The sequence below is a fragment of the Schistocerca nitens genome, chromosome 4 (assembly GCF_023898315.1).
Source record: "Schistocerca nitens isolate TAMUIC-IGC-003100 chromosome 4, iqSchNite1.1, whole genome shotgun sequence".
Classification (NCBI taxonomy): Eukaryota; Metazoa; Arthropoda; class Insecta; order Orthoptera; family Acrididae; genus Schistocerca; species Schistocerca nitens.
Window position 1 is genome coordinate 288,569,634 of NC_064617.1, and position 27,960 is coordinate 288,597,593.

At 39.2% G+C, this 27,960-nt stretch overlaps 1 protein-coding gene across 2 annotated transcripts in view; it reads left to right on the forward strand.

Annotated features, from left to right (window-relative positions):
• The window catches only part of LOC126252908 (probable cytochrome P450 6a13), a 111,122-nt gene that overhangs the window by 20,059 nt on the left and 63,103 nt on the right, over positions 1-27,960 (forward strand). For both annotated transcript variants that reach the window (XM_049953887.1, XM_049953888.1), the window contains exon 2: positions 18,456-18,780. In XM_049953887.1, the coding sequence (XP_049809844.1) occupies positions 18,456-18,780 (325 nt within the window). The remainder of the gene's footprint in view (positions 1-18,455; positions 18,781-27,960) is intronic.

A 27,960-nucleotide genomic window follows, 5' to 3' on the forward strand; every position in this document is an offset into this window, starting at 1 on the left:
GGATTGATAAGACAAGGAATGAGGAAGTCCTCCATAGAATCGGCGAGGAAAGAAATATATGGAAAACACTGAGAAGAAGAATGGACAGGATGGTATACACCTTTTAAGACATCAGAGAATAACTTCCATGATATTAGAAGGATCTGTAGAGGGTAAAAACTGTAAGGAAGACAGAGAATGGAACTCATCCAGCAAACAAAGGAGGACGTAGGTTGCAAATCCTAAGATGAAGAGGTTGGCACACGAGAGGGATTGGTGGCAGGCCGCTTCAAACCAGTCAGAAGGCTGATGACTCAAAAGAAAATATCTCTGCAAAAGTTTTTGTCAATGTTTTTCTTTCAAATACTGACAGTTTTGCTCCATATATCCTCCTAAATATTAATGTTTCACATTCACATAATGGTCGATTGATATAGGCTAATTTTGAAATTAGTACCAAAAATCTTTTCTTCAGAGTTATGATAAAACAAAAAAGTGTTTTATTCGATGTTGCTAGGTGGGCATCAATTTCCATATCCGTTCTACTGTTGGAGCAAAAATGACTCCTTCAGTAATTAAAGGGTTCAAGTGTCTTGAAAGTTAATCCATGTACAGCAAAGGTGCATCAAATTGATTTTTCTTACTTACGACCAGCCCCCCCGCCCCACACCCCCACCCTCGAGCCATGGACCTTGCCGTTGGCGGGGACACTTGCATGCTTCAGCCATGCAGACAACCGTACAGTAGGTGCAGCTACAACAGAGGGGTATTTATTGAGAGGTCAGCCAGACGTGTGGCTGCTGAAGAAGGGGCTTGCAACATCGGACAAAACGAGCTTGCTGTGTTGGTACTGCGAATGGCTGATAGCAAAGGAAAACTAAAGCCGTAATTTTTCCAAAGGGCATGCAGTTCTACTGTATGGTTAAATAATTATGACGTGTGCTTGGATAAAATATTCCGGAGGTAAAATAGTCCCCCAAACGAACATCTGGGCGGGGATTACTCAGAAAGAGGTCGTTATCAGGAGAAACGAAACTGGCATTCTACAGATTGTACTGTGAAACGTCAGATCCCTTAATCGGGTAGGTAGATTAGAAAATATAGAAAGGGAAATGGATCGGTTGGTTAGATATGATGGGAATTAGTGAAATTCCGTGACAGGAGGAACAGGATTTCTGGTCAGGTGAATGCAGGGCTATAAATACAAAATCAACTAGGGGTAATGCAGGAGTAGGTTTAATAATGAACAAGAAAATAGGAACATGGTTAAGTTACTATGAACAGCACAGTGAATGCATTATGGTAATCAAGATAGATACGAAGAACACATCCACCACGATAATGCTAATTTATATGCCAACTAGTACTGCAGATTAGGAAGAGATTGAGGAAATGTATGATAGATAAAAGAAATTATTCAGATAGTTAAGGGAAACGAAACGTTAATACTCAGGGAGGCCTAGAATGCGATAGTGGGAAAAGGAAGAGAGAGAGTAGTAGGTGAATATGGATTGTGGGAAAGAAATGAAAGAGGATGCCGCCTGGCAGAATTTTGCATTAGCAAGATGTAATCATACCTAACACTTGGTTTAAGAATCATGAAAGAAGTTTTATAGGTTTATATGTGGAAGAGACGTGGAGACACTGGAAGGTTTCAGATTGATTATACACTGATGAGCCAAAGAAAGCGGTACACCAGCCTAATATCATGTAAGGCCCCAGCAAGCACACAGAAGTGCCGCAACATGATGTGGTATGGACTCAACTAACGCACAGTACACTCGTGAAATGGTAGTACGTTAATAGATGGGGAGTGTAGGTTCTATCTCACTAATCGTTTTCTACTAAAAATCACTCGTTTCACTCGTTCTTTTTATTAGAAAATGGGAACTTACCTGGAACCAACACATTTCATCTACTATTCTCCACTCATCGGGTATAACTCACTTAGAAAAACTAATAACAATGAATATTTTTTAGTATCACATTCACCAATTTTCAAAATTAAATACTTTTCATACAAAGGTGAATATAAGAAAGTAAAATTTAATATTTTTTAAATAAAAGGTGAGCATATGAAAATAAAATGTAATATTTTTTACAAAAGGTGAATGTAATAAAATAAATAAAATGAACATAAGAAATTTATTCTTTACCTAAAATTTACTTAATTCTTTTCTTCTTGAGCAGTCATAAGACTTTTATGAAGTTTTTGAGAGAACTCTTATTTACGGTTCTACCACATTTAAAAATAACTTTAGCCTTCAGGTAATATGTTTTCAGGTAATATTTTTTATATTCTTTAGCAATCAAACAAAATCCACCTTTTTGATATTTATCATTATGAAATTTATTAATAATCTCTTTCCCTGAACAGTCACCACACGGCTTTAGCTGTTTGATATTGTCCATTTAAAGATTATAAAATTTAATAGGAAAAATAATACTTTCAAAAAATGTTCACAGAGTCAGTTCAGTATCATGAATTTTATTATTTCTATTTTTCAGTTTCTTAATTCCTTTATATTTCATTTTCATCTGTTTTCAATTAATTGAAAATAGCAATCAGTAATTAATTTAGAATATCTGTCTGGTAACAAAGTCTTGAACTCAATAATTTAGATACAAGTTTTTTCTCCATATCTAGTATATAAATATTCACATCCAGTAACATTATATAAAACATTTATCTCTAGCTCACTTAATTTTGTAATCTCTTTCAAAACACTTACATTGTTGAGCTTCTTGATTAGAGTCTCCATTTATATAGAAAATTTTTTTTTAGATTTTTTATAATTTGTAATTACTATATGGTAATGTCTCTATTTCACTTTCCAAAACATATTTTTTGTCTTGATGAGGACTCAATGTTTTCTTGTTTATTTCAATTATGTATATTTCGTGTTTTCCACTTCAAAACATATTACTTCTTTTGTAGTGCTATCTATTGTTAAGCAAATAATCTTTATAACCTTCTAAGCTTATTCTGTTTTTATTAATACATGTCTTAACTCCTTTAGATTTTTTCTCTATTATACCACCAATTTTATAAGCGAACATTTTTGCTCTCAGACCACAAAATTCTTCCATTATTATTCCACTGCATTCATCTTTCATTTACCCTATTACTTTCTTGTTAACTTGTGGAATACCATAAATATTATTTTCAAATAGGTAAAAATCTCACATTACTATGCTTTCACATACTCAGTTTGGCTGCTTTTTATTATTTATATTTTTTAACTTTCTTAAATTCTGGCTACCTCTACACAAATCTCATATTTTTTTCCTCTGTAAATGGAAGCTGAAATTAAAATGTGTGCTACAAACAAAAATAATATTCTGTAACAGAACTTTTGGAAAATAAAGTAAAACCAATCAACGAAAGATTTGGATTATGGTTACTTACAGAAAATTTAAATAATAATAATAATGTCATTAAAAATATTGGAGATGTTATCTACACAAATGGAGAGCAAAAATCAGATGAATTTAAACCAATTACAGAACCATTCTGCGATAATGTTATGATAGTTAAAATTACAGATTTAATACACTGTACAAAATATGCTGGCAAGAAACAATTTTTAGTTAAGAAATAAATATTTGGATCATTTAATAATTTCTTATGAGGACTATTTCCTAAATTTTTTCTACAAAACATGTTGTTAAAGCTAAGTTACCTCTTCTTTTAGATTAGAATAGAACAATATGTAAAGGAACAAAACAAGCTATTAACATAGATATGGATGTAATCAGAAGTAAATATACAAATCGAGTTATTGTTGCTTAGAAACTGTCATAGTGGCCGGCCGGTGCGGCCAAGCAGTTCTAGCCGCTACAGTCTGGAACCACGTGACCGCTACGGTCGCAGGTTCGAATCCTGCTTCGGACATGGTTGTGTGTGATGTCCTTAGGTTAGTTAGGTTTAATTAGTTCTAAGTTCTAGGGGACTGTTGACCTTAGAAGTTAAGACCCATAGTGCTCAGAGTCATTTTTGTTGCTTGCAAGATAGAACTAGCAGATTCCATGAATGATAAAGTATTAAAAGAAGTACCACAAATATTGCAAGAACTTAAAAAGGAACGCTATTATTTATTGGATTTAGACATAACACTAGATTTTGCAGTAATTTTTAACAAAGAAGAAATGTGCAAATATATAACAAATAGTTTTAATTTTTGTATGTAAGGATTGAATAAAGAAGATTGTAATGTTGTAGTTAACAATAATGATTCTGTTGGAAAAAAAATGTTTAATGTAGGTTAATGCTAATTCTAGAGTAAATATATACAATAAATTTATTATTCAAATAACAGGTTCTGGAGTTAACAAACAGCTTGGAACCCATATTATAGATTTTTTAAATTGTCCAGACAGAATATTAAAATAAACGTTTACCTCTACATTAGCTAAAGAAAATAGTATTACAAGACTGGAAGCAAGAATTTATAATTAGATTAATCCAGATTTCGAAAAAGAACACGAACTTGATCCATTAACAGATTGTTTACAACTAATAGCAAATAACAGCAAATATTTCGATAACGCTCCTTTGTTTCTGTCCCACTCGCAAAATGTGGAAAAAATTAAGAGATACTCTTCAAAACAGTTGTTGCCTTATTTGCAACAGTCTCTTGCAATATATCTATTGGGGTAACAGAAACACAAAAAAATTAACAGGAATACAAATAAAAATTAAAATAGATAATGAAGAAGAAAAAGAAAAAATAGTTAAATATGTGTTATCTGTGTTCAGTTTTAATTGCTTACCCATTAACTGCATAAAAATTGGAAGAGACAGAGAACATAATTTCTGGTAAACAAACATGCTTTATAAAATCTGGAGACACATATATTTTTCTAAACCAAATAGCTTGTTTTCTACAATACCAAAAGAAATAAACATGGAAGAACAGGGACTAATAAAAATAAATAATATTTTTCCATTTGTGTGTAGAAAAAGATTAAACAACCACAGTAAACTTTATCCACATGCAATTAAAGAAAGGGAGTCAATTAATAAGGCATATTTGGAATCCACTAATAAACGAGAACAAGAATTAGAATATTTAAGTATACAAGAAAGAAAACTAGAATATTTGGATAATACACAATCTTTAAAAGATGAATACAAAAATATTTTGGAAACAGAGGAAGAAACTAAAAATTATTTTGCACAACAATGGATAGATTTTCGTACAAGTGGAGTTTATAAAATTTATGCTTTTGTGGTAAACGATAAAAACAATGTTACATATGTAGGTGTATTGGGTGAGCAAAATGGTAAAAAATCTGCTTATACTGTTAAAGGTTCCAATAGTAATTCCAATTCCAAAGAAAGCTGGTGCTGACAGATGGAAAAATTACCGAACTATCAATTTAATAAGTCACAGTTGCAAAATACTAGCACAAATCCTTTACAGAAGGATGGAAAAACTGGTAGGAGTCGACCACGGGTAAGATCAGGTTGGTTTCCAGAGAAATGCAGGAACACGCAAGGCAATACTGAGCCTATGACTCCTCGTAGGAGATAGGTTAAGGAAAACTAAACCTACGTTTATATTAGTTGTAGACTTAGATAAAACTTTTGACAATGTTGACTAGAATACTTCCTTTCAAATTCTAAAGGTGACAGGGATAAAATACAGGGAGCAAAAGGCTATTTACAACTTGTACAGGAACCACATGGCAGTTAAGAGAGTCAAGGGACACGAAAGACAAGCGGTGGTTGAGAAGGAGTGAGACAGGGTTGTAGCCTATAACCAACATTATTCAATCCACATATTGAAAAAACAGAAAAGGAAACCAAAGAAAAATCTGGAGTAAGAATTAAAGTCCAGGGAGAAGATCAAAAACTTTGAGGTTTGCTGACGAATCTGCAATTTTGTCAGAGACGCAAAGGACCTGAAAGAGCAGCTGAACGGAGTGGCCAGTGTCCTGAAGGGAGGATAAAAGATGAGCATCAGCAAAAGCAAAATGAAGATAATGGAATGTAGTCGAATTAAAATAAGGTGGTGCAGAGGGTATTAGATCATGAAATGAGACACTTAAAATAGTATCCATTTGGGCATCAAAATAACTGATGATGGTCGAAGTAGGGAGGATAGAAAATGTAGACTGGGACTGGCAAGAAAAGCGTGTCTGAAGAAGAGAAATTTGTCAACATCAATTATATGTTTAAGTGTTAGGTAGTCCTTTCTGAAGGTATTTGTATGGAGTGTAGCCATGTATGGAAGTGGAACATGAACTACAAACAGTTTAGACAAGTAGAGAATAGAAGCTTTTGATATATGTGCTACTGAAGAATTCTGAAGATTAGATGGGTAGATCACGTAACTAATGAAGAGCTACTGAATAGAATTGGGGAGAAGAGAAATTTGTGATACAATCTGACTGGAAGAAGGGATTGGATGGTAGGGCACATTCTGAATCATCAACGGATCATCAGCTTAGTACTAGAAGGAAGCATGGAGGGTAAAAATCGTAAAGGCAGACCAAGAGATGAATACGGTAAGCAGATTCAGAAGGTTGTAATTAGCAGTAATCATTCAGAGATGAAGAGGCTTGCACAGATAAAGCAGCATGGAGAGCTGCATCAAACCAATCTTTAGACTGAAGACTGCAACAACAGCACTTATGACTAGAAATTCTGTCTTTTCTTCATTAACACATAATCCTGTTTTCTCAAAGATTTTGTAATAATTTTGCATAATTCTGATTAATTATATTTTCGAACTACTTATTATGCTACATTATCTGTGTAGGCAAGTCTAGTAATGTTCACTTCCTGCATTTGGATCCTTTGTGGATTAGTTTTAGTAAATTCTCTATCGATCTTCTCTAGGAAGAGGTTAAATGAAATAGGTGAAATGGCGTCGCCTTTTCTCAGTCCTGTGAACACTTCAAAATTTTGGTTTATTCTACAGCTGTCTTTATATGACATAAAGTTTCTTCCATACACATTTTAACTGATCTGACTAGCTTTGATAGTGTTTAAAATTCTCTCATTATATTTAAGAGTGTCCATCATTGTATGCTGTTGTATGCCTTTTTGAAATGTAGACACAATATGTGAACATGTACATGGAATTCCCCCACCCAATGATATAATGTGGATCTATTTCTGCAGAAACCACACTGGTAGTCAGCAATTAGTTGTTCAGTAACTAGCTGCAGTCTGTTTAACAGGCACGTCATTAGGATTGGCGGATTAGTCATCGCACACAATGTGATCATTCTTCTTATAAATGTGGTTTTCCAGTTCGCGGGTACAGTTTCTGTCTTCCAGATTGTTTGTATTGAAGACTGTAATTTCAATTACAGTTGTGCTCCTCCAGTCTTTAAAACCTCAATGTATATCTGGTCTCCACCTCAAGCCTTAAATTCTTTATTGTTTGATGTATTTTATTTCAGGCACATAACTTTAGGCGCGCCCGGGTTCCATTCCCGGCGGGGTCAGGGATTTTCTCTGCCTCGTGATGACTGGTTGTTGTGTGATGTCCTTAGGATAGTTAGGTTTAAGTAGTTCTAAGTTCTAGAGGACTGATGACCATAGATGTTAAGTCCCATAGTGCTCAGAGCCATAACGTTGGGTTGTGCAGGGCTTGCATTGTGAACGGGCCCATTACTTTTGGGAACCTCAGAAGAGCGAATTAAACGTTATTGTTGTTATTCTTAAGTCTAAAAATGAATATAAAAATTAAAATATATCATAACATCAATACAGAAACTAGTATAAGATAAATGGTCAAGTCAAATAACAGGCTGCACCTTTGATCTGCTCAGGAAGTTTTTTTAGAATCGGTCAACATTGATTTGAGTTTAGCACAGCTGTAGCTGTTTGTAAGCATTTCTTGTCCTTGCCGTCTCCCATAGCATTTGGTTTGCAGCATGTTCCTCGCTATCGTCATAAAAGAGCATTGCATATTATTTACTACAACACAATGACAACATTTAAAAAAGAGTAACAAAATATTACATTTTGGCAGAAAATTATTATTTCTTGATGAATAGTGTATTAGAGATAGTACTGCATGTTTCAAAATGAAAATAGAAGTTTTAAGACTTTGTAGAATTTATTACATTTGACTTGCAATTATAAATAATACAACAAATGTTCAACATAAGCAGAATTCATCACGTGTTCATCACTCGTAAAGTCGACAGGTCAGTTCTTCCCAAACCTTGATAACTATGTCTGGAGAAATTACTGCAATAAGCGCTTCAGTTCTGTTTATTAAGTTGTGTAGATCGTCTGGTAGCATGATTCTTTATGAAACCCCAAAGGTAAAAATCGCATGGCGTGTGATAGGGCGAGTCTCGAAGCCATGCGAAAAAAGGTCTGTCATCTGACCCTTTACAGCCAGTCCAGCGGTTGTGTAAAACGTTGTTTAACCAATGGTATGCTGAGTTATGCTGCACTATTATGCTTCTGAAATAAAGTTATGTGGTTCAGTTTCTTCCAGTTGAGGAAATGAAGATAAAAAATCCCAGTTACCGTTGCTTCACTGAAAAGGAAGGCCCACAAACTTCCCGCCGGGAAATTCCACAGAAAGCCTTCAATTTAGGTGAGTCTTGTTGTATGTGTACTGTCTTGTGGGGATTTGCTGTTCCCCGGATGTACACATTATGTGTGTTCAGATTTCCACTTAGGTGAAATGTTGATCATCGTTGAAGACGATCAATACAGAAATTCTTCATCGTCACGCTGCAAACATTTTGCTTGCAAAGTCGGCGTGTAAAATGTAGTCTGTAGGCCTTAGACCTTGTAACAACTGCAAACGGTAAGGACATAGTTGTAAGCATTTCTTTAAAAGTGTCTGCACAGTATCACTGGAATTACTAATTCATGACTAGTCTTCAGAACTGATTTCTTGGGGCTGTGCATGAAAGAATCTCTCACTCATTCAACACGATCTTCTGTTACTCTTGGTCGTCCCATAATCCTTCCTTTGCAAAGGCAGCCATTGTCTTCAAACTGACGATGCCATCTACAGGTAATTTTATTACTTGGAGTATTACAATGGAACTTAATACGAAATGCACTTTGTACTGTAACAACAGATTCAGTCCTTACAAACTGTGAAACACAAAAAGCTTTCCGCTCACTAGTCGCCATTTTTGCTACTAGCGCTTTCTAACGGAATACGCAGGGAACAGTGTATGCACATGGAGGCAGGTACAATATACAAACAAAACTGTTTGTGATGTTCTTTCATGTGATGTATTATTTATAATTGTATTTGATTGTAGTAAATGCTACAATGTCTTAAAACCCTAATATTCATTTTGAAATGCCCAGTATTTTGCGCATTTTTAGGGTTCCATACTTCAATCGGTAGAAACGGAATATTGTAAGTCCACTTTGTTGTACGTTTGTTTGTCCATTCGTCTGTTGAGACCATTTTTTCTCAGAAATGGGTAGAGGTATCAAGTCGAAATTTATGCCAAATACTAAAGTCAACGGTCTGTTGGCGGTGTGGAAAATTCAAGGCTCTAAGTCAATGTAATGGAAAGATACAGCCATGTCCGGAAACGTACCGTTTTCGTTCTACGACGGTTTTAGTTCAGGTGTTTAGCTCATCCACTTCCGCTTGAAGAACTGAAATAGGCATGATGCAGTACAATTATTTGGCAACAATTCGAAAGGAAACGTAACGATACATTTATTTATCACTGAAGTACTTCCGTTTGTATTAACACTTGAACATTACGTCTTTATATTATTCCAGAACGAAAAAGAACCCAGCGTACTGTACTTACAGAACAGTATTAATTCGTTAGAATAACAGCTAGATGTGGCGACCACCGACATTCCTACAGATATTGTACACGTCATCCTGTGAACCTTATTACATACCAGTACAAGCAACACGGAGACTTTTCTCTTTCCCTCAGCAGACGTGGACGTGTTACACATCTGAACTGAAACCGTCGTAGAACGGAAATGGCATGTTTCCGGACATGGGTTCCTGCTCAGAATATTATGTACTCACCCCCCTCTACAAGTTCTAGAAGTTTGTGAAGGGAGTTTCCGAACACCCTGTCTAAATAAGTAAGTTTATAGGGAAGCCTTAGAGCTCGAATTCCAATCGCACTTATCCCGTTTTTTCCAAACACATTAGTCCCACCACATTTGTCACATCTTTAATCGACTACAATGTCAGTTATCCAGTAAGATGTTATGGTGTGGTAACGAAACCACCAACTCAGTTCTACACAAGTTCTCTTCGCGGTAAGTTAGTGGTAGGTGTTTTGTTAAGTGATGTGATATTTTTCAAACTTGTCATGAAAAGTTTAAGTCGTAACATTTTTCTGTATTTATCTGCACACTTTCACAGAAAAATGAAATCTTTTGAAGTACAAAGATCTAAGTGGTGCACAAAAAACAAAGAAGCAAGAATTAGAAAAACAGGTAATTTTTTTCTCTTCATAGCGGTAGAACTAGCTCAACGGCTACCGAAGTTTGCAGTGTCACAAGTGAGTGCCCTTCTATATTGAAAAGTGATAAATAGCAATTGTGAGAGCGGAAAACAAGATTGTAACAAAATAGCTCTGTATATATAATTAGGCCTATTTATATTACAGACTATTCAAATGATTGTGCAGACTATCGGTTAGATGCAGATGATGAGACGAAAAAGTTTTTTTTTTGACAAAATCCTTATGAGTCAATGGGTCAATTCCCCAGATATGCTAAGCAGGCAAATAGGTCCTTCTTCACTGCACATAATTAAAAGTTCACATTGACAGGACAAAGAATTTGGAGAGAATGGTTGTATTATTCATCTAAAAATGACTTTGTCACTGTAAACCTTGTTGGCTCTTTGGAGGACAGAAATCGCCAGCTTTAAGGAGAAGGGTTTGTAATTTCCGGCAGGAGTGGCCGAGTGGTTCTAGGTGCTACAGTCTGGAACCGCACGACCGCTACGATCGCAGGTTCGAATCTTGCCTCGGGCATGGATGTTTGTGATGTCCTTAGGTTAGTTAGGTTTAAGTAGTTCTAAGTTCTAGGGGACTGATGACCTCAGAAGTTAAGTCCCATAGTGCTCAGAGCCATTTGAACCATTTTTTTGGTTTGTAATTGGCGGTGACCAAGCAAAAAAAAATTGACCACGAAACTAGCTATGCATATCTGCACGCAAACGTCGTTTTCAGTTTGTGCTTAAGAAAAATACAGTTGACGCCGATGTGGATCAGAACTAAACAGAAGTGAAAACATACGGGAAGAGATCGTTGAGCGTATTGTGAATGTGAAATTAACAGTAGTATCCAATACACTGAGGTGAGAAATGTCAAGGTGAGAAATGTCATGGGATACCTCCTAATATCGGTTCGGACCTCGTTTATCCTGGATAAGTGAAGCAACTAAACATGGCATGGACTCAACAAGTTCCTGCAGAAATACTGAGCCCTACTGCCTCTATAGGCGTCCACAATTGCGAAAGTGTTGCCGCTGCAGGATTTTGTGCACAAACAAATTTCTGATTACGTCCCATAAATGTTCGATGGGAGTCATGTCGGGCGATCTGGGTGGCCAAATCACCTGCTCGAAGTGTACAAATTCATCTTCGAATCAATCGTTAACAATTGTGGGCAGGTGACATCCATAAAAGTTTCATCATAAATGGTTGCAAATGGTCTCCAAGTAGCCGCACACGGCCGTTTCCAGTCAAAGATCGGTTCAGTTGGACCAGAGGACATAGGGTGGAAATTGGAAAATCAACAGCGGAAACTTTTTAGCAATTACTGAATCTTTAGCAATGGACGATCAGGTATTACACAAGTGCCATAGCCTTTTAGTTCAACACGAGTTAATGAATGACCTATCCAGTGCAAGTCAGTCCAGTTGTCAATCGTGTGATTATTCCCACAACATGTTTCGGGACAGTGGTAGAAACAAGGAAAGCAGATAAAACAATCCACCCTGTACCGACAGACATGTAAGGATTACAACGTCCTGAGTTATAACCTATCTTAAAAAATTTTTATGCCATTAGGGCTCGTCACAGCTTCAAAATAAGCTGCACACATGCATTTTTATTTCCGCTCAGATTGCAGCGTTGATGTAGTTTCAAGTTGGAATGGGCTAGGGCAAGGCAGGCATTTCTCAAAGATTGTGTGACAGACAGTAGTATTGTTGGTGCTGAGCATTAGGCTATGAGTAAATATACATGTCAAAAAAAGTTTTGCAACACCTTGCTTCCGAGAGTTCCGGAACCTGTACAGAACATTGGAATAGAGATCAACCTATCATTTTCGTCCGTTTCATTGCTCATGAAAACCACACGTTGCATGTTGTACTACCATACAGCGAGACCTTCAGAGGTAGTGTTCCGGACTGCTGTACACACTGGTACCTCTAATACCCAGTAGCACGTCCTCTTGCATTGATGAATGCCTGTATTCGTCGTGGCATACTATCCACAAGTTCATCACGGGACTGTTGGTCCAGATTGTTCCACTCCTCAACGGCGATTCGGCGTAGGTCCCTCAGAGTGGTTGGTGGGTTACGTCGTCCATATACAGCCCTTTTCAATCAATCCCAGGCATGTTCGATAGGGTTCATGTTTGGAGAACATGCTGGCCACTCTATTATGCGATGTCGTTATCCTGAAGGAAGTCATTCACAAGATGTACACGATGGGGGCACGAACTGTCGTCAATGAAGACGAATGCCTCGCCAATATGCTGCTGATATGGTTGCACTATCGATCGGAGGATGGCAATCACGCATCGTACAGCCGTTACGGCGCCTTCCATTACCACAAGCGGCGTATGTCGGTCCCACATAATGCCATCTCAAAACATCAGGGAGCCTCCATCCTGCTGGACTCTCTGGATAGTGTGTCTAAGGGGTTCAGCTTGACCGGGTTACCTCCAAACACGTCTCCGACGATTGTCTGGTTGAAGGCATATGCGACACTCATCGGTGAAGAGAACGTGATGCCAAACCTGAGCGGTCCATTCGGCATGTTGTTGGGCCCATCTTTAACGCGATGAATGGTGTCGTGGTTGCAAAAATGCACCTCGCCATGGACGTCGGGAGTGGAGTTGCTCATCATGCAGCCTGTTGCGCATAGTTTGAGTTGTAACATGACGCCCTGTGGCTGCACGAAAAGCATTATTCGACATGGTGGCGTTGCTCTCAGTGTTCCTCCGAGCCATAATCCGTAGGTAGCGGTCATCCAATGCAGTAGCAGCCCTTGGGCGGCCTGAGCGAGGCATGTCATCGACAGTTCCTGTCTCTCTGTATCTCCACCATGTCCGAACAACATCGCTTTGGTTCACTCCTAGACGCTTGGGCACTCCCCTTGTTGAGAGCCCTTCCTGGCACAAAGTAGCAATGCGGACACGATCGAACCGCGGTATTGACCGTCTAGGCACGAGCCGTGTACATCCTTCCTGGTGGAATGACTGAAACCGATCGGCTGTCGGACCCCTCCGTCTAATAGGCGCTGCTCATGCATGGTTGTTTACATCTTTGGGCGGCTTTCGTGACATCTCTGAACAGTCAAAGGGACTGTGTCTGTGATACAATATCCACAGTCATCGTCTATCTTCCTTTTTGCTGTGTGTATTATCGTTGGTAGGTGAGAGTTGCGGCTTTCAGTTTTGCAACTGTACCTCGGGAACGGTGGGTACACCGGCTTGTGATGTTTTGCGTTTTATGGTTTGAGTTGATAATGCACGTGTGCAGTTTGTTTTTAAGTTGTGACGGGGCCTAATTGCACAAAAAATTTTGAAGTCGTAAAGTTACATTGCGAGAAGACAATATTCGAAGTTTAGAGCAGATATGCTCAAATCAAAAATTAAAAATAATTAGTACACCTTGCAAGGAACATCAGACCGTGATACGTAATAGATCTTCGCCTTCTTATCTGAGTGGTCAGTGTATCTGAACGTCATGGTGGCGACCAGGTTTATAAGGTTTATATTCGATATTATCGAGGATTTTTGTTCCCTTTGGCGTAATATTGGGTCTGCTCTCAGTTCTTGAAGCCGATTAAGGAGCTACTTGAATAGGAGGTAGTGGTCCTAAGGTTTGAAAATCTGGCAACTGCAGGCAGAGCAGAATGCTGATCACATGCTCCCGCATAGCTCATTCAGTAACAAGTCAAAGTATGTCACCACGGCTAGTCAGCATCACACGGTTGCGAAGGCTAGATCACATCAGTTTTTTTGCAGCTAGGTAATAAGCTCGACGTGAAAAATAGTAGTCGCCATCTTGAAAGAACGCACTGGTGTCTTTGAAACGATTGGATGGTGTAGAAGTGGTGTTAGGCGTTTTTGTCACCCACCACCGTTTTAATGAAGATGTGTGTATTTGCCATTTGGTTACATGGAGTCAGTGTAGTAAGATAGGTCGTCCATGTCCATAATCGCACTGTGAATGAATTCGCCCGATTTTCTCTGCGTCAGCGCTGACCGTCCATCATGTTTATAAGGAATACTGTACCACTCGCAGCCATGTAACATAACTGGAGAATAGTGGTCGTAAAAAGATAATATCCGACAAAAACCGGATGCCTTGACAGTGGGCATCGGTTTTGAGCACGACAAGAATTGCTGCTGTCAGTGAATGCAGGTTCACCTCAATCAGTATCCGAGCGAACGCTGCGAAGAGAACTGCATGCAAAGGACAGTATCCCACAAAAGTTTATTGCTCATAGCTGCGCATATATATGCAGGTCTTCAATGGGTCAATAACACGGAAGTTGGACGGTAGCGGACTGAAGCCATCTAATGTCGTCTGACGCATCGCGATTGTGTGTTTTCCGAATGACTAAAGACATCGACAGCATCGACTTACCAATGAAAAGGTTAACTCGCAAATTGCGAAGGGTCTAGTTCCAGCTGGAACTGGTTCTGTGATGTCCAGGGTTTTTTCGCACCATGATGTGGGTCCACTCACTCACGTTAACATGAACATGAACCAGGATACACATAAGTGACCAAGTGATGTGCTTTCCTCTACATCATCTTGTTGAGTTTACTGTGGACAGTCCCGTCTTCCGAGGTTTGCATTTTACCGCCAACACTTAATCTACTTGTTCTAGAATCAGTTATGGGAAGAGTCACAGCAGGCAGGAGACGAGGAATCCAATGGGGGGTCAATGAACTTCTGGAGGATTTGGATTTTGCAGACGATGTTTTATTAGCTCAAGGGCTGACTGATACGCAAGCTAAATTAAACTTGCTGAAAGGAGAAGCAGAGACTGCTGGCCTCAACATAAATATAGGCAAAACAAAGGAAATGAGAGTAAATTCAGTTGGCAGTGTTAATAGGGGAGTAGCAGGCGGAGACTGTCAACTCATTCCTCTATCTGGGTAGTATAGTGACGGAAAATGGTGGAGCTGGAGATGACGCGAAAAACCGCATTAAAAATCCAAAAGCTGTCTTCACACAAATTTACATATACCTGTGTAATCAAGTGTCGTAATATAAAACTAGCTGTTGAGTCTGTAAAAGAACAACAATTACTTAATAAATAATGATAAAAAACAATTTCTTATTAAATAGGAACCTTGAACTAACATAAAAAATTTGAACGAATGACGTTCTAATACGTCAAACGCTCCCCCTTGTGTTTCGCGCGACAGAACGAACAACTTTACGAGAGATCAGAGAGTCCTATTTCCGTTTCTAGCGTAGTTACCGTTTAGTGCGCATGCGCGCCGGTACATCACGCGTAGATGGGGTAATAGATCTACGTGAACCAGCCGGTAGTCATAGATATGCACGCTTGGGGCGCTGGTGCATAGGTGCATGGTTTACGCGCATCGTGTAATAGGGGCCTTGTTATGCTATGGGAGACATTCTCCTGCGCTTGCATGGGAACTTTGGTAGAAATCGAAGACACACCGCCAGCTGTAAACCGTCTTCATGCTTGATGTCTTCCCCGACAGTGATGTCATCTTTCAGCACTATAATTGTCATTAAATGAAACAACAAGTTTACTGTTACCAGTCACCGTTTTATTTATTTCCACGACGCGTTTCAAAGGTTTAAACCTCCATCATCGGGTGGATTTATATTAGTTAGTATGACATTTGTGTGTGTGTTGTGTTACGATTGTTTGGAGGTACTTGTGGCACTGCCTCCAGTGGTCACAGGTTCCTTTCACTGTCGTAACACATGTTTACAAATGTGACAGTATACATGTAATGTGTTACGACAATGAAAGGAACCCGTGATCACTGGAGGCAGTGCCACAAGTTCCTCCAAACAACACACACACAAATGTCACAAAAATGGCTCTGAGCACTATGCGACTTAACTTCTGAGGTCATCAGTCGCCTAGAACTTAGAACTAATTAAACCTAACTAACCTAAGGACATCACACACATCCATGCCCGAGGCAGGATTCGAACCTGCGACCGTAGCGGTCGCTCGGTTCCAGACTGTAGCGCCTAGAACCGCACGGCCACTCCGGCCGGCCACAAATGTCATACTAACTAATATAAATCAACCCGATGATGGAGGTTTAAACCTTTGAAACGCGTCGTGGAAATAAATAAAACGGTGACTGGTAACAGTAAACTTGTTGTTTCATTTAATGTCAATAACAGTCATGGTAAAGCCTAACCTAAAATGTTCGCATTTAAAGTATAATTGTCTATGCCTTGGAGCCAGAACCGTGATACGATGGTTTGAGGAAGATTAAAGTGAACTCACGTTGATGTCTCGGCTAACAAATTCGTCCGATGTAAATCCTATGGAACCCGTCTGGGTCGCTATCGGGAGGCATCACCGCGTATGCAAATCAGCAGCCCATTATTCATGCGAATTGCATGACCTGTGTGTAAACGTCAAATGCCATATACCTCCACAAACCTACCAACAAACTGTCGGATTTCTGATACGCAAAATCAGGGATGTACTTTGTTGCAAAAACGAACAAACAAGCTATTAAGCAGGTGGTCTTAATGTTTTGGCTCATAGGTGTAGAATACTACAGCAACGACAATGCTACTAGCAACCAAAGATCACATTACTCGTACTTAGAACCTCTGTGGTGTAGCATATTGTGGCGGTTTTTGCGTGTCATCAACATGGACAAACGCAATGAATATGGATGATATGATACTCTATGGTATTCTGCGGTTTGAATTCACTCTGTTTTTTAGCAGTTGCATTGATTTGATTTTGTAAATGATACTGACAATATTATACACATGTATAATGCATTATTCATACTACAACTTCTCCCGCATAATTATTTTGTTCAAATTGCACAAGAATTCCACCTGACGTAGTGTTATAATGTTGACTGTAAGTTGTGTTCATATCACTAAAATTACAGATCGTACATCAGAGCTTTTATAATATTTGTCTTCGATGGATTTAATTATTCTTAGCAAATTGATCATGAAAAGGAACCACAGAATACCACCCGCACACAACACTGACGTATGCTACCAGAAATATTTTTCTCCGTGATTCGTGCGTAGTTAATTTTGGCCTCATACATCAGCAACGAAATCTTGTTCAACAATAAATACCATCAGCACTGTTCTTAGAAAATGCAGTCTGATTCGATAAATTTTTTCTTTCATAAATAGAGTTCAGTACCACCGGTGCACATTATTTCTTACACATCGGAATATTGTTTGCAGTTTCAAGTAATTTAAATTTGCCGCTGCGATAAAAGTTGAGATGGCGGCCAACAAAAAATAGAGGATTTCTTTTTTAATTAAGATTTTCATTTGCTCAATAAATAATTAATCATTTAAATTGATGCCACGAATAAAAAAATTATTAAATTGTTTTGTAAATTAGTTTAACACAAACCCATGCTATTTTCAACTAGAAGCACAGACGAAGTTGCTATATAATCGCAACTAACAATGGCTGCGTTTCTTGCAGTTATGATAAAACAATTAATACAAAATTATAATTAAAAGAGAAAGTGATTTTTCAATAATTAATCTTAAATGGTTTTAACGCATTTGGTTCTATTTGTTTTTTACCAGCAAATGAACATAAAAGTACAATAATTTTACATTAAATGTTTTTCATTCAACAGACCTCAAATCGATTCGCGTCTTGCGTCGGCGACGTACATCAGAAGAAGACGACAAAAGGGTACAAAACAAAAGAAAAGAATGACATAGATTAACAAAGAATGTGAGAAAAATATTGTCTCTGTTTTACATAATTATCAGATTTTTAAGAAATAATTACATAATTGAATGAATATTATTGAGTTACGTAATTTTCCACACGTTCATATTCCACTCGTAACATATATATATATATATATATATATATATATATATATATATATATATATATATATATATATATATCGTGGATGTTATAATATCTACTATTGTAAACCTCTGTCTGAAAAAAAATGTCGAGTATACAGATATGAAATATGACACATCGACTTTACTTGAATACAAAGATTAGCTAAAAACCACTCAAAAAACCTAGGAGAAGTTTTACTTGGTGCATGTGTTGCAGGATCAACCCTCTGAGCATCAAGATGGAGCCGTTGGCGAAGCATCTGTTCTGCCTGGGCGGCGCCCTCTGGAGGGAGATGCGGCTGTACATGTCCTCCGCCTTCTCAGACAGCAGCTGCCGGCGCGACTTCTGTCTGGTGAAGTTGTGCTGTGACCGGCTGCAGCAGAGCGTTCACGCGGCCTTCCAGGGCCGCCACAGCCGCGACTTGGCCCTCAGGGATCTGCTCGCCTCCTTCACCACTGACGTTATCGGCATGTGCGCCTTCGGCATCGAGTGCGGAGCCATCGACGATCCTACCTCGCAGTTCCGACGTATTGGAAGTATGGTAAGTCCTTTCTCGCTGCGTGCCGTTTAAGCTCTTTGGGCAGTTTCTCGCAACCTCGTACCCAGAATTCGTATCAAGAACAACTGCAAACACGAGCAAGTTACAGATAGATATCCTCGGTGTAGCGAAGCAGCTTAACTCGTTTAATAAAGGCATGGTCTCCGATCCAGATTGTATTCCATTCAATGTATTGACACATGTTGTTGTGGTCTTCAGTCCTGAGACCGGTTTGATGCAGCTCTCCATGCTACTCTATCCCGTGCAAGCTTCTTCATCTCCCAGTACCTACTGCAGCCTACATCCTTCTGAATCTGTTTAGTGTATTCATCTCTTGGTCTCCCTCTACGATTTTTACCCTCCACGCTGCCCTCCAATACTAAATTGGTGATCCCTCGGTGTCTCAGAACATGTTCTACCAACCGACCCCTTCTTCTAGTCAAGTTGTGCCACAAGCTCCTCTTCTCCCCAATTCTATTCAATACCTCCTCATTAGTTATGTGATCTACTCATCTATTCTTCAGCATTCTTCTGTAGCACCACATTTCGAAAGCTTCTATTCTCTTCTTGTCTAAACTATTTATCCTCCACGTTTTACTTCCATACATGGCTACACTCCATATAAATACTTTCAGAAACGACTTCCTGACGTTTAAATCTATACTCGATGTTAACAAATTTCTCTTCTTCAGAAACGCTTTCCCTGCCATTGCCAGTCTACATTTTATATCCTCTCTACTTCGACCATCATCAGTTATTTTGCTCCCCAAATAGCAAAACTCCTTTACTACTTTAAGTGTCTCATTTCCTAATCTAATTCCCTCAGCATCACCTGACTTAATTCGACTACATTCCATTATCCTCGTTTTGCTTTTGTTGATGTTCATCTTATACCCTCCTTTCAAGACACTGTCCATTCCGTTCAACTGCTCTTCCAAGTCCTTTGCTGTCTCTGACAGAACTACAATGTCATCGGCGAACCTCAAAGTTTTTATTTCTTCTCTATGGATTTTAATACCTACTCCGATTTTTTCTTTTGTTTCCTTTACTGCTTGCTCAATATACATATTGAGTAACATCGGGGAGAGGCTACAACCCTGTCTCACTCCCTTCCCAACCACTGCTTCCCTCCCATGTCCCTCAACTCTTATAACTGCCATCTGGTTTCTATACAAATTGTACATAGCCTTTCGCTCCATGTATTTTATCCCTGCCACCTTTAGAATTTGAAAGAGAGTATTCCAGTCAACATTGTCAAAAGCTTTCCAATAAGGCTACAAATGCTAGAAACGTAGGTTTGCCTTTCCTTAATCTTTCTTCTAAGATAAGTCAGCCAACACAAATTCGGAAAATACCTTTCTTATGAAGCACAACTAGCTCTTTATTCTGGCGAAGTAATGAGTGCTATCGACAGGGGATGTCAAATTGATTCCATATTTCTAGATTTCCAGAACGCTTTTGACACCTTTCTTCACAAGCGGAATTCTAATTAAATTCTGTGTCTGTGGAGTATCGTCTCAGTTGCACGACTGGCTTCGTGATTTCCTGTCAGAAAGGTCACAGTTCGTAGTAACTGACGGAAGCCATCGATAAAACAGAAGTAATATCTGGTGTTCCTCAAGGACGTGTTATAGCCCTCTGTTGTTCCTGATCTCCCTAAGCGATGTAGGAGACAAACTGGTCAGCCGTCTTAGATTGTTTTCAGATGATGCTGTCATTTATCGTCTTATAAAGTCATGTTCAAAATGGTTCAAATGGCTCTGAGCACTATGGGACTCAACTTCTGAGGTCATTAGTCCCCTAGAACTTAGAACTAGTTAAACCTAACTAACCTAAGGACATCACACACAACCATGCCCGAGGCAGGATTCGAACCCGCGACCGTAGCGGTCTCGCGGTTCCAGACTGCAGCGCCTAGAACCGCACCGCCACTTCGGCCGGCTAAAGTCATGTTGTTGTTGTTGTTGTTGTTGTTGTCTTCAGTCCTGAGACTGGTTTGATGCAGCTCTCCATGCTACTCTATCCTGTGAAAGCTTCTTCATTTCCCAATACTTACTGCAACCTACATCCTTCTGAATCTGTTTAGTGTATTCATCTCTTGGTCTCCCTCTACGATTTTTAACCTCCACGCTGCCCTCCAACACTAAATTGGTGATCCATTGATGTCTCAGAACATCTCCTACCAACCGATCCCTTCTTCTAGTCAAGTTGTGCCACAAACTCCTCTTCTCCCCAATTCTATTCAAAACCTCCTTATTAGTTATGTGATCTACCCATCTAATCTTCAGCATTCTTCTGTAGCACCACATTTTAAAAGCTTCTATTCTCTTCTTGGCCAAACTATTTATCGTCCATGATTCACTTCCATACATGGCTACACTCCATACAAATACTTTCAGAAACGACTTCCTGACAGTTAAATATATACTCGATGTTAACAAATTTCTCTTCTTCAGAAACGCTTTGCTTGCCATTGCCAGTCTACATTTTATATCCTCTCTACTTCGACCATCATCAGTTATTTTGCTCCCCAAATAGCAAAACTCCTTTACTACTTTAAGTGTCTCATTTCCTAATCTAATTCCCTCAGCATCACCGACTTAATTCGACTACATTCCATTATCCTCGTTTTGCTTTTGTTGATGTTCATCTTATACTCTACTTTCAAGACACTGTCCATTCCGTTCAACTGCTCTTCCAAGTCCTTTGCTGTCTCTGACAGGATTACAACGTCATCGGCGAACCTCAAAGTTTTTATTTCTTCTCCATGGATTTTAATACCTACTCCGAACTTTTCTTTTGTTTCCTTTACTGCTTGCTAAATATGCAGATCTAATACCCTGTCTCACTCCCTTCCCAACCACTGCTTCCCTTTAATACCCTTCGACTCTTATAACTGCCAACTGGGTTCTGTACAAATTGTAAATAGCCCTTCGCTCCCTGTATTTCACCCCTGCCACCTTCAGAATTTGAAAGAGAGTATCCCAGTCAACATTGTCAAAAGCTTTCTCTAAGTCTAGAAATGCTAGAAACGTAGGTTTGCCTTTCCTTAATCTTTCTTCTAAGATAAGTCAGCCAACACAAATTCGGAAAATACCGTTCTTATGAAGCACAACTAGCTCTTTATTCTGGCGAAGTAATGAGTGCTATCGACAGGGGATGTCAAATTGATTCCATATTTCTAGATTTCCGGAAGGCTTTTGTCGCCGTTCTTCACAAGCGACTTCTAATCAAATTGTGTGTCTATGGAGTATCGTCTCAGTTGCACGACAGGCAGGTCACAGTTCGTCGTAATTGACGGAAGCCATCGATAAAACAGAAGTAACATCTGGCGTTCCCCAAGGACGTGTTACAGCCCTCTGTTGTTCCTGATCTACTTAAACAATATAGGAGACAAACTGGATAGCCGTCTTAGATTGTTTGCAGATGATGCTGTCATTTATCGTCTTTGAAACTCATAGATGATCAAAACCAATTGCAAAATGATGCTGACAAGACACCAGTATGCTGCGAATAGTAACAATTGACTCTAAATACTGAAAAGTGTGAAGTCATCCACATGAGTTCTAAAAGGAATCCACTAAATTTAGGTTACACGATAAACAACACAAATCTAAAAGCTCTCAGTTCAACGAAATACTTAAGAATAACAATTACGAATAACTGAAATTTGAACGATCACATGGATAATGTTGTGGGCAGAACAAAGCAAAGACTGCGCTTTATAGCAGAGCACTTAAAAAATGCAACAGGTCTGCTAAAGGTCTGCTAAAGAGACTGCTTACATTACGTGTGTCCACCATGTTCTGGAGTATTGCTGTGGTGTGTGGGATCTGCGTCAGATAAGATTGACGGAGGACATCGTAAAAGTGCAAAGAGGGGCAGCTCTCGTTTTGTGTTATCAAGAAATAGGGGAGAGGGTGCCACGGCATGGCGTTTTGTGCTGTCGTGAAACACGGGAGAGATTGCCACGGATGTGATAACCGAATTAGGTTACCAGTCCTGAAAACAAAATCCTTTTCCATTGCGACAGGATATTCTCATGAAATTTCAATCACCAACTTTCTCCTCAGGAGTGTGAAAATATTTTATTGGCGCCCACTTACCTAGGGAGAAACCATCATCATAGTAACATAAGAGGAATCAGAGCTCACACGGAAAGATTTAAGTGTTCGTACTTCCCGTTCGCTGTACGAGAGTGGAACGATAGGAAAATATTTTGAAGGTGGTTCGATGAACATGCTGCCACGCGTTCAATTGTGAATTGTAGGGTAATCAAATATATATAGATCCAAGCCTCTCGATCTCTAATCTTCTTCCAAATTTCTGCGTGGCATATTGTCCTCTAATTCATTTTTTCCAATCTACACACGGTCTTCCTGTTTTTTCTTGTTTGGAGGTTGCCATTATAGTACTTTTTCGGCCATTGTTCATTCCGTAATCTCACCACGTGCCCATACCATCTTGAATGCCGTTTCTCCATCTCTTCAGTGACGTAGGGGGTAGTTAACAGATTTCTGAATGTGGGATCTTCTCTCGCCCTGAAGCTCCACACTTTCTTCCAAAAAAATCCATTTGCACGGTTTCAGGTCTTCTGTCTTATCATTTCGAAGCATTCACCCCCATATTAACAAATGATATGTTTTTTTTTTTTTATTGGTTCGGCCAGCCAAGGGCCACATGGAATATCTTCTTTATTTTCTCTTTTCTCTCTTTACAGTAGCTTTTCATTCTTTCCCTTTGTTTTTCACTTCTTTCTTCTGCCCGTGTTGCGCCTACATTTTTCTTTATTTTCTCTTGAAGCCCTTGAAGCTTTTTGCTTTTGCCCTGAACTTCTGTCTTTTTCCTATTTCTTCCTCCGTTATTTTCCTTTCCTTCAGTCTTTGATCCAGATCATTGATGTTTCTGAGTTTCCGTCAAAGAAGTTAAAAATTATTTTCTTATTCTGTTTTAGTCTTGCCTTTTTAGGTATACATAGAATACAGATTTTCTCTTCCTCACTGTGTCTAATATTTGTTTTACTTTTTCATAAGCTTTCTTGTTACTTCTGAAATTCCTATTGTCATTTTTTGGTCCCAAGATTTTCTTGATTTTTCTCATTTCTTTCTTTTCTATTTTGCCGAATTGTTGGGTTGTATATAACCAGAGGCACAATGGTATAATGACAGTGTTGTAGTGCCGGATTTTTGATTTTATGGAAATGTTTTCTTGTTAACCAGATATTTTGTTAATTGAAAATCCAACTCAGTTTTCCTTGTTTTTGCCAAGTTAGCTTCTTCGACCAAAGAATTTGGTTGTATTATTTCACCCAGACGTTTTGAACAGTAAAATTACTACTGGTTCACCAAAGGTTGTTAACCACGATTGATACACAAAATGTAAAGTGGAAGTGGGTGCCAAGGAATAACTGGTGAAATTACACACAATTTTCAGTAACACTCTTTATTCAAATTTGGTGCAAGACTTTACGATATTTTAAGAAAAACCAACAATCATTTAACGAATAAGTCACAATTTACTATAGTAAAGCGCTTTTAAATTATTAAATTGTTATAAAAAAAATTCACGCCAGTAAAAGGCAAGGACAGCAAGCAATTTAACGTGTACAACGCGACGCTGTATAATATTTCAACATCAGCTAAATTACAGGTGAATTTCACTCCATTAATAAATGAATACAATTTGAATATATAACTTCACTTTTGGGCAGACAAATCTCCCATTTGGTCACAACAGCCGTAGCTACGGCCGCCCACAACAGCCTCACTCAGGCTCATTAAATGGCATAGAATCTAACTTGTCTGCAACATATAGAGACAATAAAGACAATCCTGTTTACAAAAGTTCTCAAAATAGAAAAACCAAAACGCATGAGTCATGCACACGAGGGGCGGGCGGGGGGAGGGGGCGGTGGGGGCGGGGGGTGAGGGGGGACACTCACAGTTAATAACATTAACATTTCCACAATATTTAAAAAACAAATTTTACAAATTTCTACCAGTTAACTTACGGCAAACACACACGCTCGCAAGGTAGGACTTGCGAACTTTTACAACATTCTCCTTTCAAGGCAACAGTTTCTACCCGTAATGAAATGGCAAACTTTTTCATGGCAAGAAAACACACTAATAACCAACTACCTGTATAAAACACATAAGCACGTCGAGTAAAAGCCTTAAAAAGTATTGAATTGGAAAAAAAACATACAACAATTTTTACTGGCTAGAAACAATATAAAAAATCCACTACGGCGTACATTAAGAACCTTGCTTGATTATAGCCAAATATACATAAACACAAATTTACGGAAGTTACAGGTTCCAGATGAGCAGGAATTCTTTATGCAAATTGACTAGTTCTTACCACGAGGCAAAAAGGAATTTTTCCTCTTTCTTAGAGTACCTTTTAGACGTGAGTCTAGTATTACTAGTTGTGGTAGGCGAGAGAATGGATCAGGTCTTAGAGACTTGCATTTTAAACAGTACAGCCATTGGTGCCTTAGACTTTCACAGACATGCCAGAGGCTAACAGTCGAATAACCCGTAGGTAAGCTGGGAGGGGAAAGAAGCAATCCGAACCATAGATTTACTCTGACTGCCCCTCCTTTCGTCCTCAAAAGGAGACAAACGGACCACCCTTTCTAATATTATCACCTTCCCGCGGGTAGGCAGACGAGAATGAATGGCGGGAAACCCTAACAAGTATAAGTAAATTGAATTCAATTAAACTTCATAATATCTGTTAACAATCAATACTCAACTTCTGGTGCGCTACGACTCCCAGGACTGAACCAACGCAGCACGTCCAAATGCTCTGCCGAGCCGCCCGCTGCCAGCCGTTTCAATGGACGCAGGTAGGCGCGCCGATTTTCAGAACCTCCTCGCCGGTCGACAGCATACGGCCGGACTGCAGATCAGGCCTCTTGCGGACCCACGCTCAGCAAGATTCCTTTCGCGACGAGCAGTTAACGCCCCATACCACGGAGTCGGATGGAAGCAAGGCTAAAGAAAAATCAAGACACTTTCATAGGATTTGTCGACCTGGAAAAAGCGTTCGACAATATAAAATGGTGCAAGCTGTTCGAGATTCTGAAAAAAGTAGGGGTAAGCTATAGGGAGAGACGGGTCATATACAATATGTACAACAACCAAGAGCGAATAATAAGAGTGGACGATCAAGAACGAAGTGCTCGTATTAAGAAGGGTGTAAGACAAGGCTGTAGCCTTTCACCCCTACTCTTCAATCTGTACATCGAGGAAGCAATGATGGAAATAAAAGAAAGGTTCAGGAGTGGAATTAAAATACAAGGTGAAAGGATACCAATGAGACGATTCGCTGATGACATTGCTATCCTGAGTGAAAGTGAAGAAGAATTAAATGATCTGCTAATCGGAATGAACAGTCTAATGAGTACACAGTATGGTTTGAGAGTAAATCGGAGAAAGACGAAGGTAATGAGAAGTAGTAGAAATGAGAACAGCGAGAAACTTAACATCAGGATTGATGGTCACGAAGTCAATGAAGTTAAGGAATTCTGCTACCTAGGCAGTAAAATAACCAATGACGGACGGAGCAAGGAGGACATCAGAAGCAGACTCGCTATGGCAAAAAAGGCATTTCTGGTCAAGAGAAGTCTATTAATATCAAATACCGGCCTTAATTTGAGGAAGAAATTTCTGAGGATGTACGTCTGGAGTACGGCATTGTATGGTAGTGAAACATGGACTGTGGGAAAACCGGAACAGAAGAGAATCGAAGCATTTGAGATGTGATGCTATAGACGAATGTTGAAAATTAGGTGGACTGATAAGGTAAGGAATGAGGAGGTTCTACGCAGAATCGGAGAGGAAAGGAATATGTGGAAAACACTGATAAGGAGAAGGGACAGGATGATAGGACATCTGCTAAGACATGAGGGAATGACTTCCATGGTACTAGAGGGAGCTGTAGAGGGCAAAAACTGTATAGGTAGACAGAGATTGGAATACGTCAAGCAAATAATTGAGGACGTAGGTTGCAAGTGCTACTCTGAGATGAAGAGGTTAGCACAGGAAAGGAATTCGTGGCGGCCCGCATCAAACCAGTCAGTAGACTTATGACAAAAAAAAACCACGGAGCCGCTGCTCGCGTCGCTTACGCTGATGCCGCGGTCTGCGTACTGTCCCTCTAGCATCGGGAAAGAAATCGCTTCTTGATGCCCCGACTGCCAATTCTCCACGAGAGCCCATACAGCCACTTCTTAAACCCACGCGAACAGCCCACTTTTCCCCTTTCCCGCTAGAGGGAGACACCGAAGCCTTCAATTGCGACAACGGCGCCACCGCCACAAAGCGGAGGGCGACTGGTTCACGTTACGCACTGCGGCGCGCTCTTCAAAGCTAACTTTACTACGGCTCACGTTTAAATTTTATAACCTTTTTTATTCTTCCATAACAAGTTGCCAGGTACGTTGATGTCTCCTCCACATACGTCACATATCCCGTTTTTACAAAAGATTTACAGTACACAGGTGTGCTTTTGAAGTTATCAGTTGCACGATATTTATCTGTATTGTTGCATCTTATGTTTATTCATCAAAGATAGCAAGGTCGTTCGCAAATAATTATCCCTTTTCCTCCCAACTGTGATTTTCTTGATTCCTTCTTCTTCTGTTCTTTTCCTCCATTCCCTGATTACCCTTCTAGTACACAGCTGAACAGCAGCGGGGAAAACCCGTCTACTTGTCTTACACATATTCTGATCTCAAAAGCCTTGGAGGTTTCACCTAAAATTTCAATTGTGCATTTTGTATTTGCTAATGTGTTTTTTAAGGTTCCGTACATCAACCGATAAAAACGGAACCCTTATAGCATCACTTGTCGATCTGTCTGTCTGTTCAGAATCGTTCTTCTCAGGAACGGGTCGACGTATTAAGCTGAAATTTATGTCATATACTAAGGTCGTTAGTTACTTGATGGAGTAATAAATGTAAGCTTCGTAGTCAATATAGCCAAAATACACGGTTATTTATGTCACATAGTTTGATGTTCGCAAACTCACTCATCAAAACCTACAGGACACTTCCTGTTGTGTTAGAATCATGAATTTTTGTCAAGAAGCAAGGTTTCGCACTACAAGTTAAGTTAAAAAAAAAGAAATTTGTGTATTTGTAATATGGGAATTTACTTGCAGAAAATTTGGGGA